This window comes from Chrysemys picta, chromosome 1, assembly GCF_011386835.1.
Source record: "Chrysemys picta bellii isolate R12L10 chromosome 1, ASM1138683v2, whole genome shotgun sequence".
Lineage (NCBI taxonomy): Eukaryota > Metazoa > Chordata > Testudines > Emydidae > Chrysemys > Chrysemys picta.
The window spans coordinates 121,752,331-121,779,939 of NC_088791.1; the positions used below are offsets into that span (position 1 = coordinate 121,752,331).

At 38.5% G+C, this 27,609-nt stretch overlaps 2 protein-coding genes across 10 annotated transcripts in view; one reads left to right on the top strand and one right to left on the bottom strand.

The window, feature by feature from the left end:
* The first annotated feature begins 31 nt into the window (after positions 1 to 31).
* Positions 32 to 8,265, top strand: ETFRF1 (electron transfer flavoprotein regulatory factor 1). 6 transcript variants are annotated; one of them, XM_065568958.1, is made up of 5 exons: positions 34 to 188; positions 667 to 739; positions 1,533 to 1,591; positions 4,036 to 4,130; positions 4,228 to 8,265. In XM_065568958.1, the coding sequence occupies exons 4-5, from the start codon at positions 4,086 to 4,088 to the stop codon at positions 4,447 to 4,449; spliced, it is 267 nt and encodes an 88-aa protein (XP_065425030.1). In that variant the 5' UTR covers positions 34 to 188; positions 667 to 739; positions 1,533 to 1,591; positions 4,036 to 4,085; the 3' UTR covers positions 4,450 to 8,265. The 6 variants fall into 6 exon arrangements, with proteins under 6 accessions (XP_005296692.1, XP_005296693.1, XP_065425030.1 ...); XM_005296635.5 differs by lacking the exon at positions 667 to 739 and having other exon boundaries at positions 32 to 188; positions 1,533 to 1,670; XM_005296636.4 differs by lacking the exon at positions 667 to 739 and having other exon boundaries at positions 33 to 188.
* KRAS (KRAS proto-oncogene, GTPase) overlaps positions 6,199 to 27,609 on the bottom strand; it is a 43,323-nt gene continuing 21,912 nt past the window's right edge. Inside the window, exons 4-7 of one of the 4 annotated variants that reach the window (XM_042848613.2) lie at positions 25,815 to 25,974; positions 16,804 to 16,919; position 16,003; positions 6,199 to 9,824 (exon numbers count right to left, since the gene is read on the bottom strand). In XM_042848613.2, coding sequence (XP_042704547.1) covers positions 9,708 to 9,824; position 16,003; positions 16,804 to 16,919; positions 25,815 to 25,974 — 394 coding nt within the window. In that variant the 3' untranslated portion in view covers positions 6,199 to 9,707. Of the gene's footprint in view, positions 9,825 to 16,002; positions 16,004 to 16,795; positions 16,920 to 25,814; positions 25,975 to 27,609 lie in introns of all 4 variants that reach the window. The other 3 variants (XM_042848608.2, XM_065568941.1, XM_005296638.4) reach the window with 3 other exon arrangements.

Sequence of the window (27,609 nt, forward strand, 5' to 3'; positions counted from 1 at the left end):
CCTCGCGCAGCCGCAATAGACTTCCACACGCTTAGCTGACGCGGCCGCCCCGGGGAGGTGGCTCGCTCGTGACTTTATCACTCTGCGGGAGGGGTGGCTAAGCTAGGGCGGGATCGGTGGCGCTTTACAGCCGGCAGAAGGTGCCGTAAAGCGTGTGCGAATGGTTTTGTGGCAGGGCAAGTGGTGAGGTACAGATCCCCCCTTCCCCTCCCCCTTCCTCTCTCCGAGACCCGGGTGCAGCCCGTGCGGCGGGGATGGGCGCTGCCCTGACGCCAAGGCTGAGTCCCAGCCCCCAGGGGCCTTAACCCCGCACCACCCCGGGGAGGGCAGCCAGGGGAGCAGCGCCCTGCCCCACGCTTGGGAGGGGGCTTGTGGATGCTGCACTGAGAGCAGCGCCCCGTCATCCCCAGGGGCCCCCTAGGCCAGGCAAGGGAGTGGGGGGGGGGGCTCTCGGGCAATGGCTGCACTGCACTGTGAACCCGGCTCTTTCTGTGGGGTCTGGGCTGGTTCCGAGCCAGCGCTTGGGCGTCCCCACTGCACTGTAAACTTGGCCTTACAGTTGCTCGACCTGGGTCCCCTACCCCAGCTAACACGTCCATACTGCCCTGCACAGACCTTTTGACTTGGATCTGCAGTTTGACCTGAGTCCACACTGCAAATTTACAGGGCTTGGACCGGAGGCTGCGTAGGACTTAGGCTTTGAGTCCACTCCCCCTGAATGGGTTCTTCGGGCTTGGTCCTGAGTACTTGCTGACCCAAATCAGACTGACTTGCACATTGAAAGAAGCAGGGCGTAGGCTCAAACCTGAGTGAATCCTGGGTTCAGTGTGCCGTGTAGACATACCTTTAAATGACTGTATTGCTGCTGATATTGGGGTAGCAATCCAAACCCACACACAGCCCTGTGCTGCCCCCACCCCCATGCTGATAATCCAATCCAAGAGTTTATAGCCAGCCCCAAGGTTCTCATCACAGATATCCATGGTGTTGTCAACTCTTGTGATTTTATTTTCAGTCTCAAACACTTTTAGGGATGCCTTAAAGCTCCAGCTCCTGAAACCATGTGATTATGTGAGAATCTCAGTTTTGTTTGGGTGGGGGGGAGAAGAGACATTTCTATCTAGCCCTTGTTTGTGAAGAAAAGCTGGAAAATGTGATCTGCTAAAGGCTCAAAATATTTTTTTAATGTGTGTTTATCAATTCTGCCTATGCATGTTTTTCTTATGAGCCAGCAGGGCAATGGGAATAGGCAGAGACTCCCTTTTCAAACAAAAGTGGCCCTCAGAGTAAGTCACGTATACTCTGCTTATCTACCTCCTCAGTAAAAACAAAGGATTGAGCTGAGACTCAGAATGGGCTCACTGGGGTATCCTCATCCCTTGTATTGGTGGAACTGCTGGGGTTCCTTGAAGTATGTGGGTTTATATTTCACACACACACCACTTGTTATATCATACTTTTAAGTATAAAAATTGTCAACATATCCCCTCCCCACTTTCCAGTGTTAATATTTGTTTTTTTATGGTGATTAGATTGCTTGTGAAAGGTGCCTGACAGCTGAGGAGACTGAAGTCCTCTCTCCACAGAAAAGGTAGAGGCAGCAGCAGTGCAAACACCCCACCAATGGGCTTCAACTTCATCATGGAGGCAGTAGCTCAGTTGAGAAGAGGGCAATTTATTCTCCCTGTCAGTTAGCCCCTCTGTAGAGACTGTCATCACAGGGACCAAATAGTGCTAGTTAGGATTTTTTTTCTGTGTCATGTGAAATAGTTTATCTAGGGGAAGGCTTCCCACCTTGACTTTCTGCATTAAAGCAGTGATGCTATTAAAATGGTACCTCCTTCTCTTCACTATCTTTTTAAAGAAATTCAGGAGTTCAAGGTAGACCTACTACATTAATTGCCCCATCTAATCAGTTCAGTCCTTAACATCAGTGAGGCCTACTCATGGTCGCAACACTGTCTACATTCACATAGTGCCAATTTACTAAGGGTACAGTAGAACCCCAGTTACGAACACCTTGTTTGTAACTCTGAAATGTTTGTAATTCTGAACAATATTTTATGGTGGTTCTTTCAAAAGTTTACAATGAATCATTGACTTTGAAAGAATACTATGAACCCCCGTGCCACACCCCTTCTGCAACCCAACCCCCTGCCCTGAGCCCCCGCCTGCACTCCGCACTGCCTCCTGCACCGCAAACCCGACGCACCCCTCTTGCACCCCAATCCCTTGCCCTGAGCCCCTTCCTGCACAATGCACCTCCTCCCACACCCCCTCCTGCACCTCAACCCCTACCCCAGCCCTGCATTCATGGTTCTGCATACAATTTTCCCACCCAGATGTGGCCTTCGGGCCAAAAAGCTTGTTCACCCCTGTGTTAAGCAGTGAAAACACTTCCTTTATAGTAATGTCATTCTGCTGCCACATGTTTTAACACTGATAATACCTGAAGGAGTCAACACTGATGCTTCTCTTTAGTTGCGATGGCCTTGTCAGTCAGGTTACAGCCAGAGGTTTAGAAGCAACATTTAATAAATAACTTTATAGTGCTAGGATTTGGAATTTAAAGATGATATAAAAGTAGTAGTTTAGGCAAATTAGTGCTTTTAGGATGTACACTGATTCAATTCTCACATTTTTTCCCCCTGTTTATTACATTAGAAATATTCTGAATGATCCGACTTTTTTTTTTTTTTTAATGCTTTAGCAACATTGTTATGGGATCTGAATTAAGTCTGAACCCCACACTGCAGTTCTCTCAAGCCCTGCTTGGTGGGAAGGGATGTTGAGTCTGAATATTCTTTCAAGCCAAATATGGAGCTTGGGTTTCAGCATGTAGCTCAACATCCACATCTCAGAGGAAAAAAAACAGAATGAGAAAATGAACTGTACACAGTATGATATTTTTCAAATATCTTTTATTCTTAAATATGTGAAAGGCACTTATGCTCAGAGGACTAACTTTTTAAAAGAAGCATTACTTGAAACTTCTGAAATTTATCTTTGAAAATAATTCCTTCATTAGTAGTATTGTAGCACCTAGGAGCCCCAGGCATTTTACTGAACTTTCCAGAATCTTTGGGTTGAAAGTAATTGTACAGACTTTGAGCCCAACAAGGTAAATCCTCCAGCTTCCACTTCATAATAAAATAGGCTTATAACTAATACATGGAGTGATAATATTTGATGAGACAGTCTGTGTGTGAGGATAAAGTCAAGCATAGGAAAATGAATCCTGCAATCTAAATGAATACTCATAAGGCGGCTGTGTTGGATCTGCCCCCATACAGCTCAGTAGTTGCTGAAAACAGTTAGTAATGAGTGCTGCTAAATGACTGCTTGAAATCTGTCCTTTCCTTGGGTCTCTACTCCTCATACAAATCTTTCCAGGATTCAAGTGCGGTCTTGTTACAAGAGTTAAACTCAGAACGTAAAGCTTGCTGACCTCATGTTCAGCTATTTTCTAATCACAAATACCAGATCAGCTGTGACTAGAAACTAAGGAAAAGCAGAGTATAAAAGAACTTAGAAGAACTTTTCCATACTGACTTCTATTTCAGTTGTTTCCACTTTTGAATCTCAATTGCTTGGTTTTTATCGTAACAATACCTTACTTCCAGATGCAAAACAAGCCAGTTTTGCTTCATCTCAGAATTGTCAGGGCCAAGGTACTTGAAAGATTAACAATCTAATTGAGGCCGAGGGTACATTGCCTACTTGCAATATAAACTAGATATTAACACAGGGAATTATAAAAAATGCTAATGTTGGAAGCTAGCAAGCTCACATTCTGGAACTAGGGAATATACATTGAATTATTATTTATTTTCAGAATTGATTGCAACTTTGCTTAAGATCTGTCGTCATTAAATTGTAAGTGCACTTCTGCTAATTCAGGAAAGCAAAAGTTAAGGAAAACTAATTCAACAGGTATTTGGGGCATTAGTGTAAGTAATATCATACCATAAATGGTTAAAGTGCAGTCACTTGTTAGTTTAGTATGTGGCTAATATCAAACTGATTATTCTTCAGGTAAATAATCACACAAGAATTAAGTGGCTATGTTCAGTGAAATATGAAAAATGGCCAATCCTTTAAGAGGTGAAGTGCTGAATCTTTACAAAAATGTAAGTGTCTTGAATGCAATTAGCACTTTTGCTTAACTAGATAAAAACATTTTTGCCACATATTGCTAAGTTCTAAAATATGTTTTTGTTTTTAAAGCTGCTGTACCTTGGAAGGGAATATCCCAAAGGAGCAGACTACTTTAGAAGCCGTTTGAAGGCAGCTTTCCTAAAAAATAAGGATGTGAAAGATCCAGAAAAAATTAAGCAACTAATTAGTCGTGGAGAATTTGTAATAAAAGAGCTAGAGGCCTTGTATTATCTCAGAAAGTACAGGGCTATGAAACAGCGCTACTATGAGGATGACAATAAGAATAAGTGATGTGCAATATTGTTGACCCTGCGCTTGTAACAATGCAAGTTAGTGGCTAGGATGAATGAATAAAGAAGAATGGTTATGTTAAAGGCAATGAGACTTAAATATTTCCAAACCAAAGGACATATTTGATCACCATGTCAGTGGCTACATTACTACATTTCAAGTGGCTATTTTAATTATTTGAATATAAAGTTCTGTGGCATGCAGATATGATCTTATACTCCTAGCTTAGAGGTTTTGTCCGCCATTCTGATCTATCTTGAACTGAAGCTTGATGCGCAAAAATGCTCTGATAGAAAGTTAACCTAATTTGGTTCTTCACTTTGTTTTCTTCACTGAACAGATGAATTTAAAACTGAATGCAGATCAGGTAGCTCATATATGAAAAAAGCTGTTGATTAATTGCAGTTAACTCGTGATTAACTCAAAAAAAATCACAATTAAAAAAAAATCACATTTTTAATCAAACTGTGAAAATAGAATACCAATTGAGATTTATTATTTTGGATGTTTTTCTACATTTTCATATATATTGTATTCTGTTGTAATTGAAATCAAAGTGTATATTTTTATTACAAATATTTGCACTGAAAGAAACTGGAACAAAGGATAGTAACTATGGGGGTGTGAGTGATTGCTGGATGCAGGCTAGGAAGGAGTCCAGTCTGCGAAAGAAGAACATCTTCTTGGAACATCTCTGGGGAGTGAAATTTCATTTCCAGGCCTCCTATTCCTCATTTCACTCCCCAACACCATTCTCCTTGTCCAACCAGGCCCAGTCTTTCCCCCTCAACATCCCCTCCAATTCCCTGTCTCATCTTCTCTCCTGCACTCCCAGTCTCCCTGTCCAAAGGTACTCTGCCCCTCCCAGATCTGACTCTGGTCTCCTCTGCATTTGAATCAGGCAACTCCCTCCTCAGTGACCAGGCAACATTGAGAGCACAGAAAAGGGGCTTCATGCTCTCAGTTCTGGTGCCAAGCTAGCAACAGCCCAGAAAGCCAATTGCAGGAAAAGTTCTGCCCAGCCACAGGTTGGAGCACACCAAGTGTGGACAGAATCTTCAGGTAATATAGCTACAAAGCTCTAGTAAGTCTGTATGTGTGAATTGTAATTTTTTTCCAAAGGCTTAGTTAGAATCTGGCCACATTTGGGCAGATTTTCATAGGGATAGTAGCAAAACGAGGACCTCAGGCAGAGACCACCTCAGCCAAATTTCTAGTCCCTGCTCCAAAGCACAGGATTACTGATACCGTTCAGAGAAAAGGTTGCCAGAAATTTTTAAACTTGGGCAAAACAATGTATTTTTCCCTAGCTTCATTCTCAAACAGCTGAACCATTTTGGCTAAAGTTCATAAGCAGCAGCAGCAGACACCCAGCATGGAAAATTTCAGCCCAAACTATTCAAGTTTGGCAAAGTTACAAGCAACTGAAAATAGGGTGTTATAGTAATACATGAACAATAAAGACCTGGACCAGTGTCCTAGAACGTTTTGCCCAAATTTATTCATGACAGCTTTCACAAAGGAAAGAATCCTCCTGTAAAAAGAGGGAGTATATGACCGTAAATAGGGGGGTAGGTGGTTTGCACAAAAGTTGATGGGCAGAGATGACTGCAGTGTGGTTGGTAATCAAAACAGCAAGAGAAATTAAGAGGGGCTGCCAAATAAATGAAGTTCATGGGGTACTTAACTAATTATAAAGATTAGCATTACATTTATTGGAAGGAGCAACAAATTAAATATCAACAAAAGTTCACAATAACTATTTTTATTACATTACAATAAATAGGAGCAGTACAATTTGACAAAAAATGACAAATTTCAGATCACCTCACAGCACATGCTCCTATAAAACATTAAAAAGTTTAAACAGTGGTCATTCTTTTAATTTAATGTCTGGTATGACCAATATTCATAGGTCACGCAACCAAATGATGGGAAAACTGGATCACACTGCATATATTCCACATCAAAAAAAAGCACAATGTACAAAATGTGCATGTTTCAGTTTACACTATACAAAAATAGTTAAAATACATTCCAGGTAAACATATTACATTAAGAAATTGTTCTAGTAAGAAGTTGGCACTCAAGAGGAAAAAGCAGAAGTATTTTCAACATGAAAACACAAGACAGTGGAATTATTAGGAAATGTTAGGAAAGATTACTGCCTATGTAGCTTTATGCAGACTTTACAAAAAGAGCCACAGCTTGATGGCCTTAGAAGGAAATAGTTGTATTGCTTGATAGTACTGACAAAAGAATGGAAGTTTATGTAGGAACTATTACAGTAATAGCATTTTAAATGGTGAATTTTTTTTTACATAATCTCAGCCAAACAAGATTTTAGGACAACTGTATAGGTTAAAAGAATCGAAAGAATAAAATTTCAGTTTTAAGTTAACTGATGACCTTTTTTTTTTTTAAAAGGTGTTTACCAAAAGTTACATAAAGCTACTATCAGGCATTGGAAATCTAATGTATTAATGTAGTAAGTGACTTCACATGTTCATTTAATAGTTACTATCAGAAAAAGATAGCAATCTGGATATGTTCTTGGAAAGCATTTCAAATAGGGAAAGGCAGAATAATTATTAGATCAACTTGTGCAAGCTGCAATTCAACATGCCTCACCAAGTCTCTACAAATATTAAGACAAAACTGCACAACAGTGGCAAGGATGAGCGTATTTTGTGAAAGTTAGATCATAAAGGCTGGTCTAAACTGTTTTAATATCTATTCAAATGAATTGGTAGTTTACAGATTAAATTTATTAAAATAAGCTATCTTGGTATAGATACTTTTATACTGATAATTGCATCCACATTTGAAAGCTGCACCAATTTTAGCTAAATCAGTTTTTCTACCAATTTAGTTAAATTGATAAAAACTGTCTAAATGAGCCCTAAATTTGCATGCAGTGTGACACAGTTACAAAAAGTCATAAGTCTTAAGATTCTATTTCTTGTTTGTTCAAGTTACACTATCCACTTCTGCTACGTTCTTCCAATATGTTGATAGTAGTGTCTAAAAATATGCAATTAACCAACAAAATCTCAACCTCAAGATGTTTTAAACTTAGAAGTTGCAAATAAAACATTAGATGTTTACACCATGTACCGGGATTTGTTCCCGCTTCCTATTGGTCCTAAATTAGGATGTAACATTATGTTCTCTCACCACCATCTTTCAGTATTTTTTTTTTTCCCCCTTTTTGGCCATATGTATGAAGTATACCCTGCAGCTTGGGAAAGAATTTTTTAAAAAATTCAGAAATGCTTTCCCAGCCACACAAAATGTAAGGGTCATGCAGAAATACAGGTAGTATGTTTACTACACCCCTAGCCACCATTGCAGCTCTCCTTCAAATATGGCTACTACTGCTCCCCATGTAGAAATAAGAGGTCATTTTGCACATGTAGTTGTACCTTTGATATTGTACATGCGTTTTAAGTTACGCTGCTCCATGAAAATCCTATTCTGTGAAAAACTAAGTGTGCAAACTCTGTTTAAAAGTTTCAGGATAACTTGGGAATAGCAGTTTTGCCTATCATGACCACTGAAAATTCATGAATCATGCCCCAACAAATCACAAGGTTTTAAAGACCAATACACGTTGTGTATTATTTGCCTTCTGCTGTTCAATCATTTAGCATACAGTTGAGTCACATTTTCAAGCTCTTCCCTGCAACTATGAGGGCTAGAAGCATTAGAAAAGCAAGCTGAGATTCTCATGTAAACTCAACTCAACTCCAGGAGTGGGGCCTTAAAAAAAAAAAAACATCAAATTTACTAAACTCACGATGAAAATCACAAGAGTTGGCAACATGAGATAGCTGGCTCTCAGTTCGATGCAGATTAACCAAACTATTGTATACTGTAAATGAAAGCTTCTTCAAAATAATGGATTAACTCCAATCAGAAAAAAATCACAAGAAAAAATCACTCTGGGAACAACAACACTGAAAACCTGGTTTCGATGTGTAACAATCTTGACATTTTATTCCACTAAACAACCATATAATCTGTGAAACAAAATTAGTATTTCACAAGAATCACAGCAGAACACAAAACAACATTAGCTCTGGAAACCATAATATCAGCTATGCCTACTGAATGTTTGTGCAAATTCTCCATCATCCCCATATTTATGGCATAGTGGATTTCCAACTAATCTGTATGAAGCAGCTGAATTCAAGTGCCATTACTGAATCTAAAGAGGTTACTGGACTTTAAAATGCCTCCCCTATTATACAGAAAATGGGCATTTGGAAATATTTAATGCCACTCTTGAAAAAATGGTTCTGACATCTATAAAGGTAGAGGTCCTGACCTAATTTTTAGGATTAAACTCTGAATCAACATATGAATTAACTTTTGTAAGTGTCTGAATTACTCATTTGTTAAGGCTTTCCAGTATTTCTTAGAAGTGACACTGAGGGTGAAATCCTGACCCTACTGAAACTACTTTGAAATTTGTCAGTTACTTCAGTGGAACCAGGATTTAACCCTGGGTCTCCTGACACAAAAAGTTAGTGAAAGTCTTAAGCAAAGCATTACAATAGCAAATCAATTTAATTAGAACTTTTACTTTTTCCATTGCCAGATGTGCACTATTGTCTTTTTTTAATTTTTCTTTTTTTATAGAAAAAATATAGTATTTAAGGAGTGACCATGACAAATTGCAGTGAAAAACTTTGTGAAAGTTATATCTTTACATTCATTGAAGTTGATCTGAAATGCTACAAGACTAGATGCCTAGAAGCAGAATCTATAGGAAGACTATAAAGGCTTCTGGTCTCTCAATATTGCAGTCAGTCTAGAATAAAAGAAAACAAGTCGGAAATAAAAATTTCTTATGCTAACGAGTCCTTTTATTCAACCAGATAAAAAACCACAGTAACGATATTAGAGCCTGTGGAGCACTTTCATTATTTTGTTTGCACACAGAACTAAAGTTCACAATTGGTAAGAAAAATAGGAAGTTAGCAGCTTTGCATGCACCAAAAAATCCTAAGAAAATTCTCAGGGTTTTTTTTTTTTTTTTTCTTCTTCCACGGGCATTGCTAGTTCAAGAACCAACACTCAAGGAATACTGGCACTTAAGAGGAATAAAGCTTCCACTGTCATTTAAAACAAGCATTCAGGTTCATGAAGCAGAAAGAAAATTAAGTAATGCTAAATCAAATGCTAATAATTTAGTGTAATGTACAAAAAATCACTTTCTTAAGTATGCCTTAAGAATAAAGGATAAATTGTATTTACATAATTATACACTTTGTCTTTGTCTTCTTTTTCTTCTTTTTACCATCTTTACTCATCTTCTCTTTATGTTTTCGGATTTCTCGAACTAACGTGTAGAAGGCATCATCGACACCCTGAAAAGAAACATATGTGGCTATAAGACCAAATTAACATGATTTATGTACTCATTTGGATAGTGTTTGTTTTCATCTGAACACTGCAGGTTCTCATTAATGTTGCAGTTTAGTAAGAACATGTATATTGGTGTTGTAATGAAGTATGCTTTTTTTTTAAATAAACAGTGTCGATTTATTTAATTATTAATTTCTGTGCTTTTAGTGTTTGGGTTCTATAAATATAACAACAAGCACATACGTTGTCATTCAACAATCTTCATTGATTTTGGAAACCTTTTCATTTTTGGAAGTTGCCAGGTTAGTGTGGTTTTTTTAATATACACATTTTCATTTGCTACACAAGAAAGTGAGGCCCAGTTCTCCACTGCATTGTTCTTTATGAATTTCACATGTACAAAGTGGACATAAAATACTGCTATACCAGAGTAATAAGCCACACACCTGCAGAAGTAGGTCCCGAAATTGAGCCCTACAGGTAAAAACAGACTACTACCACTGGAGCTGAAAGAAGTTCTTTATCATCAGCTACAGACCCTTACATCCTAAAGTGCAAGCCGCAAATAAAGGGCAACATACACACTGTAAGTTCCTCCACCCACAACAGCTAAAAAGGGCAACAGCTAAAAGCCCTCTCATTGATACCAATAGGAGTAGACTGGGCCCCTTAAAAATAGTAACTGTGCTTAATTACACAGTTTTATTCAAATATAGTAGTGTATATGTTTGAGTAGATTTAGCTATAGAGAAAGTTTGAAGGATACGCCATTTAAAGAGATCTATATCTAAAAGCAAATAGTTCCTTCAAACAAATGTGCATTTACAATACATCAAAACAGCTTCAGTCCCTGCATACTTCTATGAGAGGATCGTTAACTAGAATAAAATCCTAGCCAGTCTGTACTTTACCAGTTCACACAAACATTGGCCATTTCTCCCTACCTCTCAGGGTTTTCACAGCAGAGTGCTCTAATAATGTTTCAGCATACTTAAGTACATTTACTAGTACACCATGAACTATTCGAAATACAAAATAAACTGTAATGGTCAAAATAAAGTGTATATTGTGTCGTGCAGTACCCTGTTTTTTTAAATGTTTGTTCACTTTTTTAAAAATTAGAAATCAAACAATTAATTAGTGAGAATTAGTACTGTTCTGCTGTAAAACTCGGTCAAATGTTAATATCTGACTTACAACTCTGAAAGATAGTCAGAATAATGGCACAATATGAATCCATAATAACCTATATCTAGGGAAATAACCTGTATCTAGATAAGATACAGTGGTGCTGTAACTGGATATGCAATTTTAAAACATACATACTGCAGTATTAAGTCTCCATTATCCAACAGAGCAAAAAAGTGTATTACAGTTCGCTGCAAAGGGCCAAAGTCTCATGGTTAGAGTACAAGATTGGCATCAAGAGCGCTACATGCCGTTTTCCCACAAACTGCACCCATGAGCCTAAGCAAGATGACCACTCAGTACCTCAGTTTCCCCATCAGTAAAACGTAAGGAATACCATCTTCCTCACAGAGGAAGTCATTAACATTTGTAGAATGGTCTAAGAGTCTCAGATGAAAAGTGCTAAATGCAAGGTGTAACAGAACACTGAAACTTCCACAAAAAGATTCCACCCACTTTCTTTTAAGCTATTGTTAAAACAAATTCACAGAAATTAACCCATAAAAAGCGATATTCAAACAATATTAAGGACCTTAACCTCAAAGAAAGTAAGGAGATTCACAGTTAAGGCTGACATTCATTCTACCGTGCCTACTGCAGGTATTACAAAACAGGATAATTTTACATAGTGTGTATTACAAAACCTGTACACTAGGGGGAGACTTAAGTATGGCATTTCAGCTTACAGTATTGAATCCTTTGTTTTGCAGATCAAATCTTAAACGGTTCAGAGAATATTTGCATTCTACTGGTTTTGGTTCTGCTGTAAATGCTCTTTAATGCACCTACTGGCTGATAATTAGGTACATTGTATCAAGACTCAGTTCAAGAATCTTTTAAAGGTGAAAATAAAATAAAGAACCTTAAATTCAAAATTAACTTGAGGCCTTATTTTACCTTTCATTTAACCCCAGACACTTACTTGGGTTACCTGTAGATAAGGAACATTATTTCAAAATGTGGGTTGCAGCACACTGTCCTAGAGTTGAATGGGAAAGTTATCCAATGTCCTGCTTTACTCAATACTCCTCGAATAAAGAGTCAGTGACACTAAGCCACTTTCTAAGCAGACCTCCTCAAATGTGCTGGCAAAACTTATGAATTAAAATTTGCACATACGTCTACCCTTTAATATGTGAGAAATTTCAGGTTCTACATATGCAACATGGATACACTTGACAATGTCACAAGAACAGCTAAGGAGGAGCCCCAAATCATTTGATAGTACTAAGTTTGGCTAACAGAATATTGCATATGGGAGTGTGCAACTATTTCCACAAATCACACAGTCTCTATGGCCTCCTACTGAAATCTCTCTGTGTACTGGGTTTTGGAATTCTCTCCCTAACCTGTGTCTTAGAGGTGGCATTAGATATTGCTGCCTTTTCTTCAGTCACCTTCAGTATATAGTTTTACTTTATTTAGCTTAGTGTTTTAATGAAACATTGACTTTAAAGAAGTATTACAAAAAATAATCTCTAAAGATTTCAACACTGGAAAGGATTTGTACAGAAATTCAGCAATCTGTTAGAATTCTGCCACACAGCATCATCCAGGACCCTGGTCTAAAAAGTATATATGCCAAATACAACAGTGTATGGTTAAAACAACAAGATGATAGTCTAGAAGTGTTTTTGATAGATATACAACTAAGCAGCAGTCACCTTATTCAGTTCAGCCGTGAGAAAATTCATTTAGTGCTCTATTCAGCTTAAGTCATATTTTAAAATTAAAAACAGTCAGTGTCTGGCAGGCTTCCTACTGGCCATGCTCCAGAAGGGAGACAGCTTAATTCACAATCAGAGAAGCCCAGCGTAGGATCATAAGTCAGCTTCTATCCTGCATTCATACTAAGAAAATGACAATATTTAGACATTGTTTAAGACTTAAAGTAGTTGAACTGTTAAGTAGCTCTATGTCAAAATGCTCCTTTTTCCTATCAACTGGATTCTACCACAAGCTTTTTTTTTTTTTAAATCAGAGGACATAAATCAGCTTGTAGTACAGAAAGAAGGGTCTAATTGTAGTGTACTTCCAACATGGGAGGGGGACACAATTACCACACAATCATCATTTTTGGCTTGCAAATTTGCACACCTTTGGAGTTGGGTGGGAAGGCCATAAAATAACTTTGTTTACAGTCTGAAAACAATTAATGAACCCCTTAAAAGATTAAGTTGAAACATAGCTTCTATATTTGCATTTTTAATAAGACCATCACTGTGTCATCTCACTGCCTAATTTACAGTTAACTTTATGCTCAGATAGGCAATCAACTGTAAAATAATGCTACTGACTAACATTTTCAAGTAAGGTATCTTTTGTAGTTTTTACATTAGTTAAAACATTTTGTTCATCTGTCACAGGCAAAGTCAGCCAAATGCACGTAGGTGTCTCCTGCTTTATGGCATAACACCAAAGGAATTTTATCCTTCAGGAGAGTATCAGCAGGTAGGCATACCAAGCTTCCACAAGCTAGCTAATCCAGAACCATCATGATTTTTTTAAAATCTTTAAAAAAAAAAAAAAAAAAAAAGTGTCCCATGATGACCAAGAGAGGGAAGTACATACACCAGGACAAGTATAATGAAATAACAAATGTATTCTGGACCAACATTGCTGGGCTTGGTTGGCTGACAAGAAAGAAAGCACTTGACACTGCATTTAGTTGCAAACAGTTCTATTGTGAGTTTTCCCAAGGTTCTGGATATCTGCTGAAAGGCTTCAGTCTTTGGGGACCATTCTCCTTGGATCTGCTTAGCCGGTCTGCTGTACAATTAAGCTGTCCCAGAACAAGTGGAGTCTTACTGAGAGGAGAATAAAGGTATGTCTATACAGCAAAAAACAAAACATAACCCCCACACTCCGCAGCAAGTCTCAGTCTGGGTCTACAGTTCTGGGCTCTCAGGGCTTTGGCTACAGCACTAAAAACAGCTGTGCAGGCTGAAACCCACCACCCTTTGAAAGCCTGAGCCCAAATGTCAACATAGCTATTTCTAGTGCCATAGCAAGAGTCTGTAGAGCCAGGCTCTGAGACTCTCTGCTGGGGGGAGGGAGGGAGCTTTTTTGACGTGTAGACATACCCTAAGAAAGGGCAGACTCCTTAGCAGGGTGGGTTATTTGTGCCACCCTGATGATTCAGGTATTCAGCTAGTGATGTGCCATCAGACTTTATGAGCACGTTTTCTCCAGATTAGCCTTCTAAATGCTAAGATTGCTAACATGACTGATCACACCTCAAGGGCATATAGGTGGAACTTATTTTCACTTAATGATCATGTTTCCCTGGAGCTCCTCAAACCAAACAGGCTTGCCTCTCAGGCAATTTATATTCTGACTAAGCATCAGGGAGGATGGAACCAGGTGTCCAGAAATTTGTCAAAAGGTTTCTCCTGATCTGGGGGGAAGACTACTATTCTGGGAAGCAAGTGAAGAGAGAAAGGATACCCTCAAGACGCATAGAAATGGATCCAAGAGTCTGAGGAGATTCTCAGTGGGAAGGACACAAAGAAAATGAGATTCCAGCCTCTCTTTCCCAAGCAAGTCCACAGAGAGAAAAGGTCAACACAGCCCAAAATCTTTGCTTAGGGGTGAGAAGGAAGGCTTGGGTCTACTTCCAGGTACATGCACAAAAGAAAGCTGCCCCTTTCCAAAATACCAGAACTAAGCTTATACTTAGGAAGTAATCTCCAGCGTCTCTCTCTCTCTCCTGTATCCTAAGTGCAAAGGCGTGACTACTTTTCCTTGAAGAAAAGGCTTAGGGAAATACAACTGAATGCGTTTCTCTTAAAAAGGGGGGGAAAAGTCTATCCAGTTTGAAGTGAACAGCTATCGTACAGAGCTCAGATAAGCTATTGTCCCACATCATGGCCAAATCCATAATGCCCAGTGAGCCACTAGGGAGGAGAAGATGACATTAGTGGAATATCTAAGGGACTCCTGAGGAACAGCATTCAGGCTATTCTCAGCTAAAGGGACTAAGCCTATGTCAGCAAAATTTATGTCGCTCAAAGGTGTGACTATTCCACCCCCTCCCGAATGGCATAAGTTACACTGATATAAGAACTTCTCCCGCCGACATAGCTTCTGCCACTTGTGGACGCAAGTTTTTTATGCTGATGGGAGAGTGCTCTCCCATTGGCAGAGCGCGTCTTCATCAGACGCGCTGCAGTGGTACATCTTTATCAATATTTCTAAAACTTTCCTGAGAAGGGAAGAATAGAAAACCTTATATTGTAATGCCAACAGCCAGCAAATAACTCATCTGGAAACAAGTCTGTGTGGAACTTTCTAGCAGTAAACTCCAAATTCAATACAAAGAAAACCTTTAAGCCAATATACTCCATAAATGACATATCTTTTTTGAGCAAGGCATAACTGCAGAATCCAGTCTAGGTGAGGAGAGTCATTTATCCCTCAAATCTTCTGGGAGCATATATGGCCTGTGCAGATTTAGCAAAAATCTGGGTGTGAGGAGTGATGAAGGTGCTCTGCATGATCTGCTAGACTGATGGATGGACTAGAAGGGAATCCTGAACAAAATGAATAAAACCACACAACCATGTTATTTTCAATCCTCTTTAAAGACTTTATTCCTTAACAAGTGCTGGGGGTCAACTCAGACACTAAGTCATAAGATACTTCTCCCTTCTCTGAACAGTGACTCACCAAAGAATTTATAGAAGTTTGGGAAAGGACAGTGCCAAGCAATGAAGAGACTTTTACTAAGAGACCAGTACTGACCCTTTGGGAACCTTTCTCAAAGCCTTTATAGGAACTCCTGGGAGGAGTTCAAAGTCCCCCAGTAAGATTTAAATTCAAACACTTTACAGGCCAGAGGAAAAGGAACTGGGGAACTCAGTGACATCCCCTTCCTCATGAAGTCTTCAAGTACTACTTCCACCTAAGTCCGCGGCTATTCAAGGGAGGACTTCTTTCCCCTGTATATGAACTGGATGGGCTGGCTTTGTCAGTCACGGCCAGAGGAACTACCCTCAGCCACTATCTCATTATGCCAATATTTTGGAGAGAACCTCTATGCAGCTTGGTTTTTCTTTCATAGAAATCACTTCAACCACTAACTCACTCCAATGAGATTGTGGAATTTTTTCCCTCCTCGGATAAGATAAAATGCTCATGATCCCAATGGCAAAGCACAACTGCCAAGAGCCACAGTTGAGGTGGAGTTTCTCTTTTTCCTTAGCTTTCACAGCTTTCACTCGCGGAGCAGGAGAGCACTTCCAGGATCGATCCAGAATCGATTTATCGCATCTAGACAAGACGCGATAAATCGATCCCAGAAGATCGATTGCTTACCTCTGGACCCGGAGGTAAGTATAGACCTACCCAGAGAATCAGCAATTTGAAGATCTATCCCTGGCCTTCACTACTGTGGAATGTACAAATTTTTCCTCAGAACACTCCCCATGAAGTTGGCACATATCATGATACCCATTTTACAGACAACTGAAGCACAGAGATTAAGTAGCTTGCCCAAGGTCACTCAGAGTATGGATCTCCTCCTATCCATTTGTCAAAAATCACAAAACAGGACAGACTAATAGCTGCTAAGTTATTGTTTAAAAAATACTCTATTGCTAGGAAACCAAAGCTCAAAACTAAATGTTAATAAAGGAAAATAGAAGTTTGATTAATTTTGTACTTAATATTTTGAAATTATATAATTACTACTGAGAAGCCATAAGATATCTGATTTACGTGAAACTGATTATCAGTTTTTCTGCCCAAAATTAATTTGCAAAACTTACCCTATTACAAAACTTACCCTGTTACATTACAAGACATTTTTTAATTTTCACGCACCCTGGAGTCTTTTCTTCTTTGCTGATTTTTTTCACTCTGTACTGTCGAATCTCTCGCACCAATGTATAAAAAGCATCCTCCACTCTCTGCATTGTAAAACACAACTCCTTAAAATCTGCTTTATTGACAGAGATGATGTACTGGGACACCCATCACAGAAAAAACACTGAAAGTATGAGCTTTACTTGAGAAATGTAGGTATATGGAGTACAAGTAATTCTAAGGGCTGTGTTCATATTGAGTCTGCAGACAGAAAGCAAGAGCCTGCCTATCAGAGAAAAGGAGGAGCACCATGTCTATACTGTCACAGATAGATTCCGTGGCTCCATGTTCTTTAATTGATGCTCTCTACTGGAGTTATTCCTGTCTTGTTTTAAAGGTTAGTTTTAAGACTTATTTCTGAACCCAATTTTGCTAGGGAAAACATTTGTCATTTATGCATTTTTAAAAACATCTTTAGAGAGAGGTAAGTTTGGCTTGATAACAGTTATCTTTGGTCAAGTGGGTGCGTAAGCTACTGTCTACTCTTCTTTAAAGCAACAAGATTTGCCCTCATGTAGATCTCTACATGAGCGTTTTACATCAGGGAAGGTTATGCTACATATTTCAAGAACAGATATAAAGAAGCATCTACTCATATGGGCAGTATTTAACTCAATGCTGTATTGTTCAATTTTTAAAGTGACCACAGGTTGGTTGTTATGGGGAGGGGTTTGGTGCGTTTTTTGTTTGTTTTTTAAAAATGGAACTCATTTGCCAGCCAAGGTACAAGTACTGTTAGCCCTAATTTTATCAGAAGAATATATTTGGATGAAATACATAGAGTCTCCCTTTAAAATAATGTGCCTTGAATTAAATGTTCTGAAATAATGAGTCAACAATTTACACCACACCAGAAATAACATGCATATTATCGCTCGTAAGTTATTTCTCCAAAGTAGAGAAATAGTAAGTTCTGTTACAGATTGTAGGATGAAAAGTTCATAAGTTACCACAAAAAGTGGCTTTAGTCTACACTGTCTGAGCCAGATCCAGGCAATTGCTATGGTACCTTTGCAACATGGTGGTGCAGAGACTGTAAAGCTGGCCACATCAGCCAGAAAAGGAATCCCCTATCATGAGGGCAATCTGAGTAGCACAGCCACAATAGACAACTCTATAGCACCCACTCTCTCTCTCTCAGCTCTGTGTTTAGGACATTGTGAGAATATGCCATCTCTTCAGCAATAAAAGAAAAACTGGGAGAAAACCTGAGATAACTAATCAGTTGAAAGACAGAAAGGTGTATCATCAACCGAAAATTGGCAAATGGCTATTTCAGAGAACTGCAGGTGATTGGCTCTGCCAAACTTAAAGGCCCACTGAAATCTACGGGACTGTTTTAAGTTGCATTGGAGCCCAAAATGTCTGGCCCCAGGACTGGGTAAACAAACAGGTAAGCCACCTTTTTGTTTACCCTCTCCTGGAGCCAACCTTTTTGGGTGAGCCTTTAAATTTGGCAGAGCCAATCAGCTGCAGCTCTACCTACCTCTCAGGTCCTGCGCTGAGCACAGCTCTTCCAGCTCCAAGGATTGGGGCCTCTGCTTTCCGTAAACAGATTTAACTTTAGTTGAGAAGAACACATTATACCGGTTTACCTCAACTTCAATCTACCTTGGCTAATGCACACAGTCTGCCCCAATAATTTTTATAATTAAAGTTTTAAACCTTTATTAAGAATTATTAAATTGTCTAAAAGCATATCTATGCACTGTGCAACTGAGATCAGCAGAGAATCCTAGGAAACAAAAATAAATCATCTAATATTTACTGATATTGCTATTAACTCTACTTTGCTATATACGATGCCACAGGAGATCATATTTAAAATTAATCATTCAAAAGTCAGAGTTTGCTATCTGAAGGTTTCCCTGAACAGCAGCCATTTCTGAAGATGAAACACACTGTACTTTTGTTTGTTTGTTTATGGATAAATAAAATAAAATTAAGCTCAAGAAATAAAATCTACCCTCTTCAGAAGACGGGGAGCTTAAATTCATATCCACAAAATACTGATGGCCTGATGATTCTTATATTTAAAAATCTAGTAGTTTGTAGAAGAACATTTACAAAAAATGTAAGCCAAGTAAAGCTCATATTTTCATGTTTTCCTGGGAGGTGTGGGGGGATCTTATTCACACAGAGAGAATAAATAGTGATCAGCTGCAGCGTGCCAGAGCACATGCTGTGCAGAAATCAAGATAATTAGGGTTTACTGTTTTGCAGAAGAAATATGAAATTTGATTCTGTAGCTGTGATATCAGAAAAAAGACAATGCGCCTTCATTTGACTTCATAATGCCAATGTCCCCATCACCAATAACAGGAGGTGTGATTTTGCATTAGCGATGCAGAGAAACACACAGAGAGAAAAGAAGTTGCTACGACCACCACCAAGAACGTAACATTAGGACTCTAGTTAACAGGAGTCATACTAGAAAGAACATCTTTTAACAAGAGATATTTAACTAGTGTGACAATCTACACAAGGGACAATTTTTAAAAAGAGTCAGTCACCACAGTGATATGTTTAAAAAAGCAACTGTAATACTTTTTTAAAAAAACTTTTGCATTACTGTTTCTCTTTTAGGCTCACTTCATAAAGTTAATAAATTGATGGTAATTCAAGGTCATAGTGGCACCACCAGAAAGTAAAAAAAATAGCCCTTTTCAGTATGTCAACACTTTTCTTTAAGCAATTACAAAATTAAATATATCACATACTCTTTAATGGAGAAGTTCATATGTCTGTAGAGTACTGGTCTACTTTAAACACATTAAAGGCCCATGACACACAAGACCTTGCAGCACAGTGTATTTGAGATGCTGTTGAAGACTCCTCGTACATAGCCAGATGGCTAATTTAAAATGTGACTATTTACAAAAATAAAAGGCTATTTGAACATAGGCCAGAATGCCTACAGTATATTCATATATTGTCCTTTTGCAAATAATACTTTAAAAGAACATCTAGTGCAGGGTGAATAAAAATCAGTTTAAAAAAAACCTAAAAATTGGATTTTTATTTAAACTGGATATTTTTAATTTAAAATAAATACAAGTTTATTTTTAAAAAATAGATTTAAAATTAAATTTGAAATTGACAACCTAGGTTAAGGCCTTCACTTAATAAAATCATTTAACTAAACAAAAAATATCAAGACAGTACACGTTTGCTGTCAAGTTGTAAAGAAAGTAAAACCAATGGATTGATGGAAGTCACTGGCTAAGCACTTGGAATCAGAGTTTGCTTAAGTCTAAGTTAGCTTCTGACAGCAGTAGCCTCTTCTGTAGGTGCAGAGAGACTATTTTCCTCATGTGAGTTATTCAGTTCAATTACTAGTTCATTCAAAGTTAAAAACATCAACTGGGAGTTGAAAGAGCAACAAAGCTTGTTTTCCCTCTTCCAATGTATGAATAAAACAACGTATGATAAGATGTGAGCACTACTAATTCTAAAATCTTGAAGGACATGTCTGAAAACAATCAGTTCAATTCATTAACTACATATAATACCTCCTTTGTTTAATAAATCAATTTTAAATGCAAAATACTTTAATAAGAAAAAGTTTATGTATCCAGCACATTTAAGGTAGTTTTATTTAATTATTTTTTTAAATGTCCATCCAAGTAGATCTTGACACAAAACACAAGTAAAAAAATTAATCATTCACCATTTTCCAACATAATAAAAAATGTAAAAATTGAGAATTTGAGTGTCAGTTAAGCTATATAAATGCTTAAATAAATACATATTGATACAGTGTATCCTCCTGGATAACAAAAAGAAAAAAATTAGTGTAAAGGCTCTATGTAGTTGTATATCAACATGTTTTAATGGTTACCAATAGATGACCATGAACCTTTCTTTAGAAAAATAACCAGAGAGAACAAATGCAAATCAAGATTAAAAGAAACTATTTAATTGGTTTCCTGTTTGTGGATTTAAATCATGGTTAAAATTGGTGATTTGAATCACTAATTTAAATCACTCACCCTGCAAACTGAACACTCAGAATTAGTGAGTATTTTTTATCTTAATCTCTCTATGCCACAGCTGCTCATCTGTAATATGGTAATAAATAATGCACCCTCATCTTACAGGTGTATTGTAAAATTCATAAATATTTGTGAAGCACTCAAATGGTATAGTGATGAGTGCCATAAGAAGCCCATGAGAAAATGAATAATTCTGTCTTCAGACGTGTACAGCAAATAAGGCCCAGGGCCACAAATTTAACAATGAAGATAAAACAAAATATTAAACAGCTACTCATTAAGTGACCACCATCCATCCTGTGCACTGAGTAAGGCATGGGGCCTTTGGGAAAAATATAATACATGATCATGTAATTAAAGATTATCTCAAAATCCATATACACAAGGGGGACAAATTAAGGTTCCTAACGTATGAGTGTTTGCCTTTGCAACCTTAATCATGTTCTTTTAATAGTGTTTGGATGTTTTGTTTTGTGTGATTTCCAAGGTTATTTTAAAAAAGCAAACTGAAAAAAAAAAATATGGCATGTATACCCTGGCACCTATATGGGTCATAGGCAGAGTTGGAACCTTTAGATCCATCACACAGACCTCTGCCACTTAGCAGTAGTACAATATCATCTTTGTGGACCAGCACTAGAGGGGAATGAGATACCCCTTTTGCCAGGGGATTTCACAGATATGTGCTGACAGCAAAGGAATGGCACGACTCAGGTGCCATTCCAGGAATATCACTGACACAAAGTATCAGAGGGGTAGCCGTGTTAGTCTGAATCTGTAAAAAGCAACAGAGGGTCCTGTGGCACCTTTGAGACTAACAGAAGTATTGGGAGCATAAGCTTTTGTGGGTAAGAACCTCACTTCTTCAGATGCCTGAAGAAGTGAGGTTCTTACCCACAAAAGCTTATGCTCCCAATACTTCTGTTAGTCTCAAAGGTGCCACAGGACCCTCTGTTACTTTTTACTGACACAAAGGCCACCAACTCCCAAATTTCAAGTCCCTGCTCCAAAGCACGGGGGTTACAAATATATGCTCACTAGATTTTTTTTTTTTAAACATGAGCAAAACAATGTATTTTGCCCTAGCTTTATTCTCAGAAATGTCTGAACTACTTTGGCTGAAATTTCCCCCCAAAAAACACCAACCTGAGACAGACACCAGGCATGGAAAATTTTAACTGAATAGTTGAAGTTGGAAAAAATTACAAGCAACTGAAAACAGGGCCTTAAGGGAAGTGTGGGGCAACCTTAATATGTCATGCTACCAGTCCCTCATAATAAAATATAATAGCTGCATACTATACATAGATAAGGTACCATTATTTTACATAGATCTTTGGCATGATACCTGCAAATGGCAGGCTGGTTCAAGTAACAATTTTTTATATTTAAGTTTTTTTATTTCTACAGCCCTAACCTGACAGTGAGAAGTGCACAAGTGGAGTCCTGTAAATGGAACACCACTTACTTCACTAGAACTCCCAGTATGAGCTGGGGTTCACCTATGTGGGACTTATGTGTTCATACAACAGACAGTTAAAATAAAAAAAAAAAAAGAGTAATTAGTCATTTATATCAACTCTTAAATAAAATGTTTTCAAAATCTGTCTAAATATGCATTCTCCACAATAAATCAAGCCTTTTGTGGCTAGTGTTACAATTCAAGGAATTCTCACCCACAGATACACCCTCACCCACACTCTCCTTTTAATCAAATACTATGATGGGAGTTGGAAGAGAAATTAAGTAACACAGAAGGAAAACGTACAACCCTAGGTTCAAACACATTTTGGGCTCAGTCCTGAAGTTACTCTTTGTGCATCTCCTATAAAAGGTAAAAAAGTACTTGCAATGGTTGCAAAATCTAGCCTTAAAAACAAAAATCATCCCTAGTTTAAAGAGGTGCAACTCCTTTTGATTTCACTAGGAGCTGCTTCCTCATATGCCAAGGCTGAATTGATTCTACGAGTTAAGTCAAACACATAGAAAACGAAATACAGAGGGCAAGATGTTATGTTATTTATGGATGTCAGACTTATTTGATGCAGAAGGCCAATTTTTATTTTTTTATTTATTTTTTTTTTAATTATGGTCCATGAACAGGGATATAAATTATGGCGTCAATCCCACTGCAAAACTCCTGCTGATTTTAATGTGAAGTTGGCACAAAAATGGAGAATGTGACCTTTCTGGAGTAACTAAATCTTCAGTTTTTTGTTAAGTACCTTGTTGTCACATTCAATATCACTTTGAAAAAATATACACACCTTTATGACCATTCTTATTCCTGCTCATCCTTACCCTCCTTTCAAAAATCTCTCTGGCCTTCTCTATATAGTCTATGTGCTGATTTAAACTAAACTAGCACCAAAAACTGAAGTGGAGAATTAATGCAACCCCCTAGTATGGACAATGTTATATCACCATAAAGGTTTATACCTGCAGCTGCAACAAAAACTGTGTATGGACAAGCCCTTTGTCTCTCCCCTCTCTGCTCCACTCTATATTTTTTCCCTTCAGAAACTCCCAGCTCCCCTGGGGCTTCACATTCAGCCTCTTCCCTCATTCTATCTGCTAAAATAGTCAGCAATTAAATAGTTAATGTTGAAGTGTCATCATTGACTTTTAGAGCAAATGCACCAATGAGATTAAGAGAGGGGTGGGAAATTTCTACCTAATTGTTTCAGGCTTTCTGCAGCCTCCAAAACACATCACTGCATCACTTAGTCTGTTCATGTTTGAAAGGCAGTCTTTGCAACCACGAGGACTAAAAATCTCTCTTAAATGAAAGCTTAACTTCTACACAGTCTGAATATTTCATGTGGGCTAGATGTGGCCCACAGGCTATATATGTTTGACACCCCTCATTTAAAAAGAGTTATTTTGAGAGAGAATTTTTCTCTCTCTCTCACACACACACACACACGGATGGAGTGGAAATCCATCAACCTCAACAAAAAACTTGCACAGATACAGACAGACATCATCTTCCTCTCGAAATGCAAACAGATGGACATCATACCAAAAGGACTGAAGGGTAAAAAATCCATTACACACACACACACACACACACACACACACACACACACTCATTAAAACATTAAAGGTAGCATCTTGGTAAAATTAAAGACAATGTTCTTCATCCAATTCCCTTTTGACAACATTTTCTGTGTTTGAGACTACATCATTGTGGTTCCATAAGAAGGTACTTAATCTATAATGATATTGTTGATTTACCAAAAATAAAAATAAAGATCTAATGATTCAATTCCTAGAAGGCAAGATTTTCAAGAGTGACTAGTTATTTTGGATCCTAAATTTCTGTGTTTCAAATTTAAGACACCTTTAAAGAGGCTTTATTTCCCCAAGGATGTATGCTCAGGGCCTCTTTAAAACATCTCACATGGATACTCAAAATTTAAGCACCCAAAAATTAGTAGTATCTGACCAAGATTTTCAAATGTGACAATGGAAAAGCAAAAAGAACAGGAGTACTTGTGGCACCTTAGAGACTAACAAATTTATTAGAGCATAATTTCATCTGTATTTAATCAGGCTAGTATACTGTCTTTTAAAATCTACATGAATGTTGGGCATAAGCTCTTTAAAAGTCTCCTATTAAGAGGTAAAAAAATCAAATATCAAATAGATTTGTGACAATTCTTAAACTGAATTGTAAGCAAAGATAAAACTGCACAGATTTTTGAATGGTGATCGAACAAGCAATTTTGTATCAGGCAAGCATGAAAAGAAAAGCGGGTAAGCACAAAAAGAAATCAAAGGCTAGATACGTTAATTATGTTTCTGTTTTGAAATGTATTCCTAAGAAGTAATTTCAAACTTGTTAGCAATGGGTTCTATAAAAGCTATCTTGGAATAGGAAAGGGGAGGTAGATTTCTGTAACAAAGATCATTGTTTAAGAAAGTAAAACAAAAAATTACAACACTAAATGATAGTACAGAATTAATAGTCCACAGCAGTATTTGTTTGCTGTTTATTTCCTAATTTTTTTCATTTTTGTCCTACCTAGTGTCTTGTTAATGAGACACACGCAGGACCTCCCAGACAGGAATATTGTAACTTCTATATTTATTCAGCCAGTTTGTATGCCACTTGGCTTACTTAAGACACTTCTTCTAGTTTACCCTCTAGTCCTAAAGTTTTATGACTTTGGAATCTTCCTTGACATAGGTTTATGCTCCAAATATTACTGCACATCCAAATTTAGAACTCCTGAATTTTCTTCTCAATGAATTTTACTCTCTATTTAGAAGTTGCATGAGTTAGTCCATTAGGTTAAAGATGGTCAGAAAACTGGGTAGTAGTGGCAAAATAGCATAATTTGATTAATCCGGACATTCTGTGGATGTGTAAAATACATAATTTATACATGGATTTCTAAGGAGTTCTACCCACTGGTGTAGGGATGAATCCACCACCTGGGCAGTGTGCAACAACATTCCCCTTTGAGACAGCTTCTTTCCTTCAATAGCCCTATTCTGATTCTAAGCATAAATTACACTTTTTTGCTAGCCAAGAACAAGAGCTCAGAACTCCAGAACTCTGGTTAATTGTCTGACTGCTCAACACGTGATTCATGTCCTTCACACCGTCTTTTTTTTTTTTTTTTTTTTTTAAGTGAAACACACTCTCAAACTATTAAAATCAAGTAAAACTTGAAGAAATATGCTATTGCTTAGTAGCTGAATGCAACAGAGGCCCGGGTCTCATTCCTTAAGTCTGAACTATTGAAATGCATCATTGATCAGTGAACGAGTACCAGTTGTCTGGGGGTCCACAGAATGACAAAACACCACAAATTTTCCTCTAGAGAAATATGCATTAACACCAAAATTTGGCAGTTGCTGGAGTTTTGAATGCTCTGGTACTTTCACGATTCAGTTCTTGAAATTCTGCTTGTGTGTCTTTGTTTTGAACTTTACCTGTCTTGTTTTTGCTGATGTTTCAATGAAAGGAATTCCATAACTTCGTGCTAAGTCCTGAGCTTGTTTTGTATCTACTGTTCTGGAAGGTAAGTCACATTTGTTTCCTACTAGCACCATGGGGACATCTTCAGAATCTTTAACTCTTTTTATTTGTTCCCTAAAATAAAATGGAAAGATTTCATTTCAATACTTTTAGTAGTGTTAATACAGTAGAATTTTAGGGGAGGAAACAAAATGCAGTTAGACATTTCTATTATTTCCAAATGGGTCAACACTACATCATAGTTTCCTTTTATTTGATGTGTACATTATTTGAAACTTTTCAATAACGGTTAAACTAGGAGATACTACTGCCTTTCCCCCCAGATTTAGCATTTCAACTAAAAAAAAAAAAGCATAAATATTGGTCACATGGTTATTGATAGCGGTGGGACTCCAAGAGCTAAAATTACATGAGTCCTGATTCCATTTACACTACACCTGCTTTACTTTTATCCCCACTTTAGAGTCCTTTCACATTGCCAGAGCAACATAAAGGGCCTCTGTGTGGATGAGAATCAGGCTCAGATAGTGTTCTTGTTTTATTCCCCAGGGACTTTGTCCCATTTAGCCAAAACTCCTACTCCTGTCTGGTGGAGTAGTGCAATAGCAAAGTCATAAAAGTCTATCTTAATTTTACAATATTTGAGCTCTCTACCTGAAGAGATTAACAAAACAGCAGAATCAAAACTCGATTATTTGGTAGGAAAAGATCTCCAAATATGCTGCAAGATCTTATTTACTAGGGTTCTTAACTGTAAATGAGGTGTGATGGCTTTTGTGAGCAATGGCAAAGTTTATGAGGAAACTGTCCCCTCCTTCCCACTCCTCTTCTTGGCCAGGCAACATGAGCAAGTAATTTGTTTCCAAGGCTAGCATCAGAGGCACAGTTGATTTGCTCCTCTTCTAAGAGCTCGCCTACACTTGCGGTGGCATGTAGGGTACACGTAACTACACACTGCAGTGAAAAGCAGGCTGCGTCCATGCTGACGTTTAGATACATGTGGCAGTTAAAGGGTCTGGTGGGGAGAGGCACGGGGAGCCCTTCCCTACAGCCCTGGGCAAAGCGTCCACCCCACCCTCCCTGCCAGAGCCTTTCCCCATTTCCCAGGCAGAGCCTTTTCCCTCCACCCTGCAAGTGACACCCACCCACTCCCCTGCCAAAACTTTCCGTGCTGCCTCGCACCACACCACACCCACCAGAGCTAGGGTTACCATACGTCCGGATTTTCCCGGAGGGAGCCGCTTGGCCCGGGGGGCCGGACTGGGCCACGCCGCGCCCTGCCCCAGCTTACCTGCTGCCTCCCTGTTTCAGGCTTCCCATGAACATTTGATTCGCGGGAAGCAGGGGAGGGGGAGGAGCAGGGGGTGGAGCGTTCAGGGGAGGGGGCAGATTTGGGGCAGGGACTTTGGGGAAGGGGCAGGGGCAGGACTGGGGAAGGGGCAGAGTTGGGGCGGGGCCAGGGCCCCGTGGAGTGTCCTCCTTTTTTAAAATTAAAATATGGTAACCCTACCAGAGCCTCTCTCTACAGTGTCACCCCCTCGCTGAGACTTTCCTGACGCCCCGGCGCAGCGCAGCATTCACCACCACCAGAATCTTTCCCCGCTGCCTAAGCCTTTCACTGTGGCAGGAAAAGGCTCCAGCAGCAGGACACTACACTAACAATAGCAGTGCAGACATGGGATGCACTGCTTGGGCACGTAGAGAACCGTACAGGGTACAGATCCTAATGTTCTGGCATGTGTGTACTCC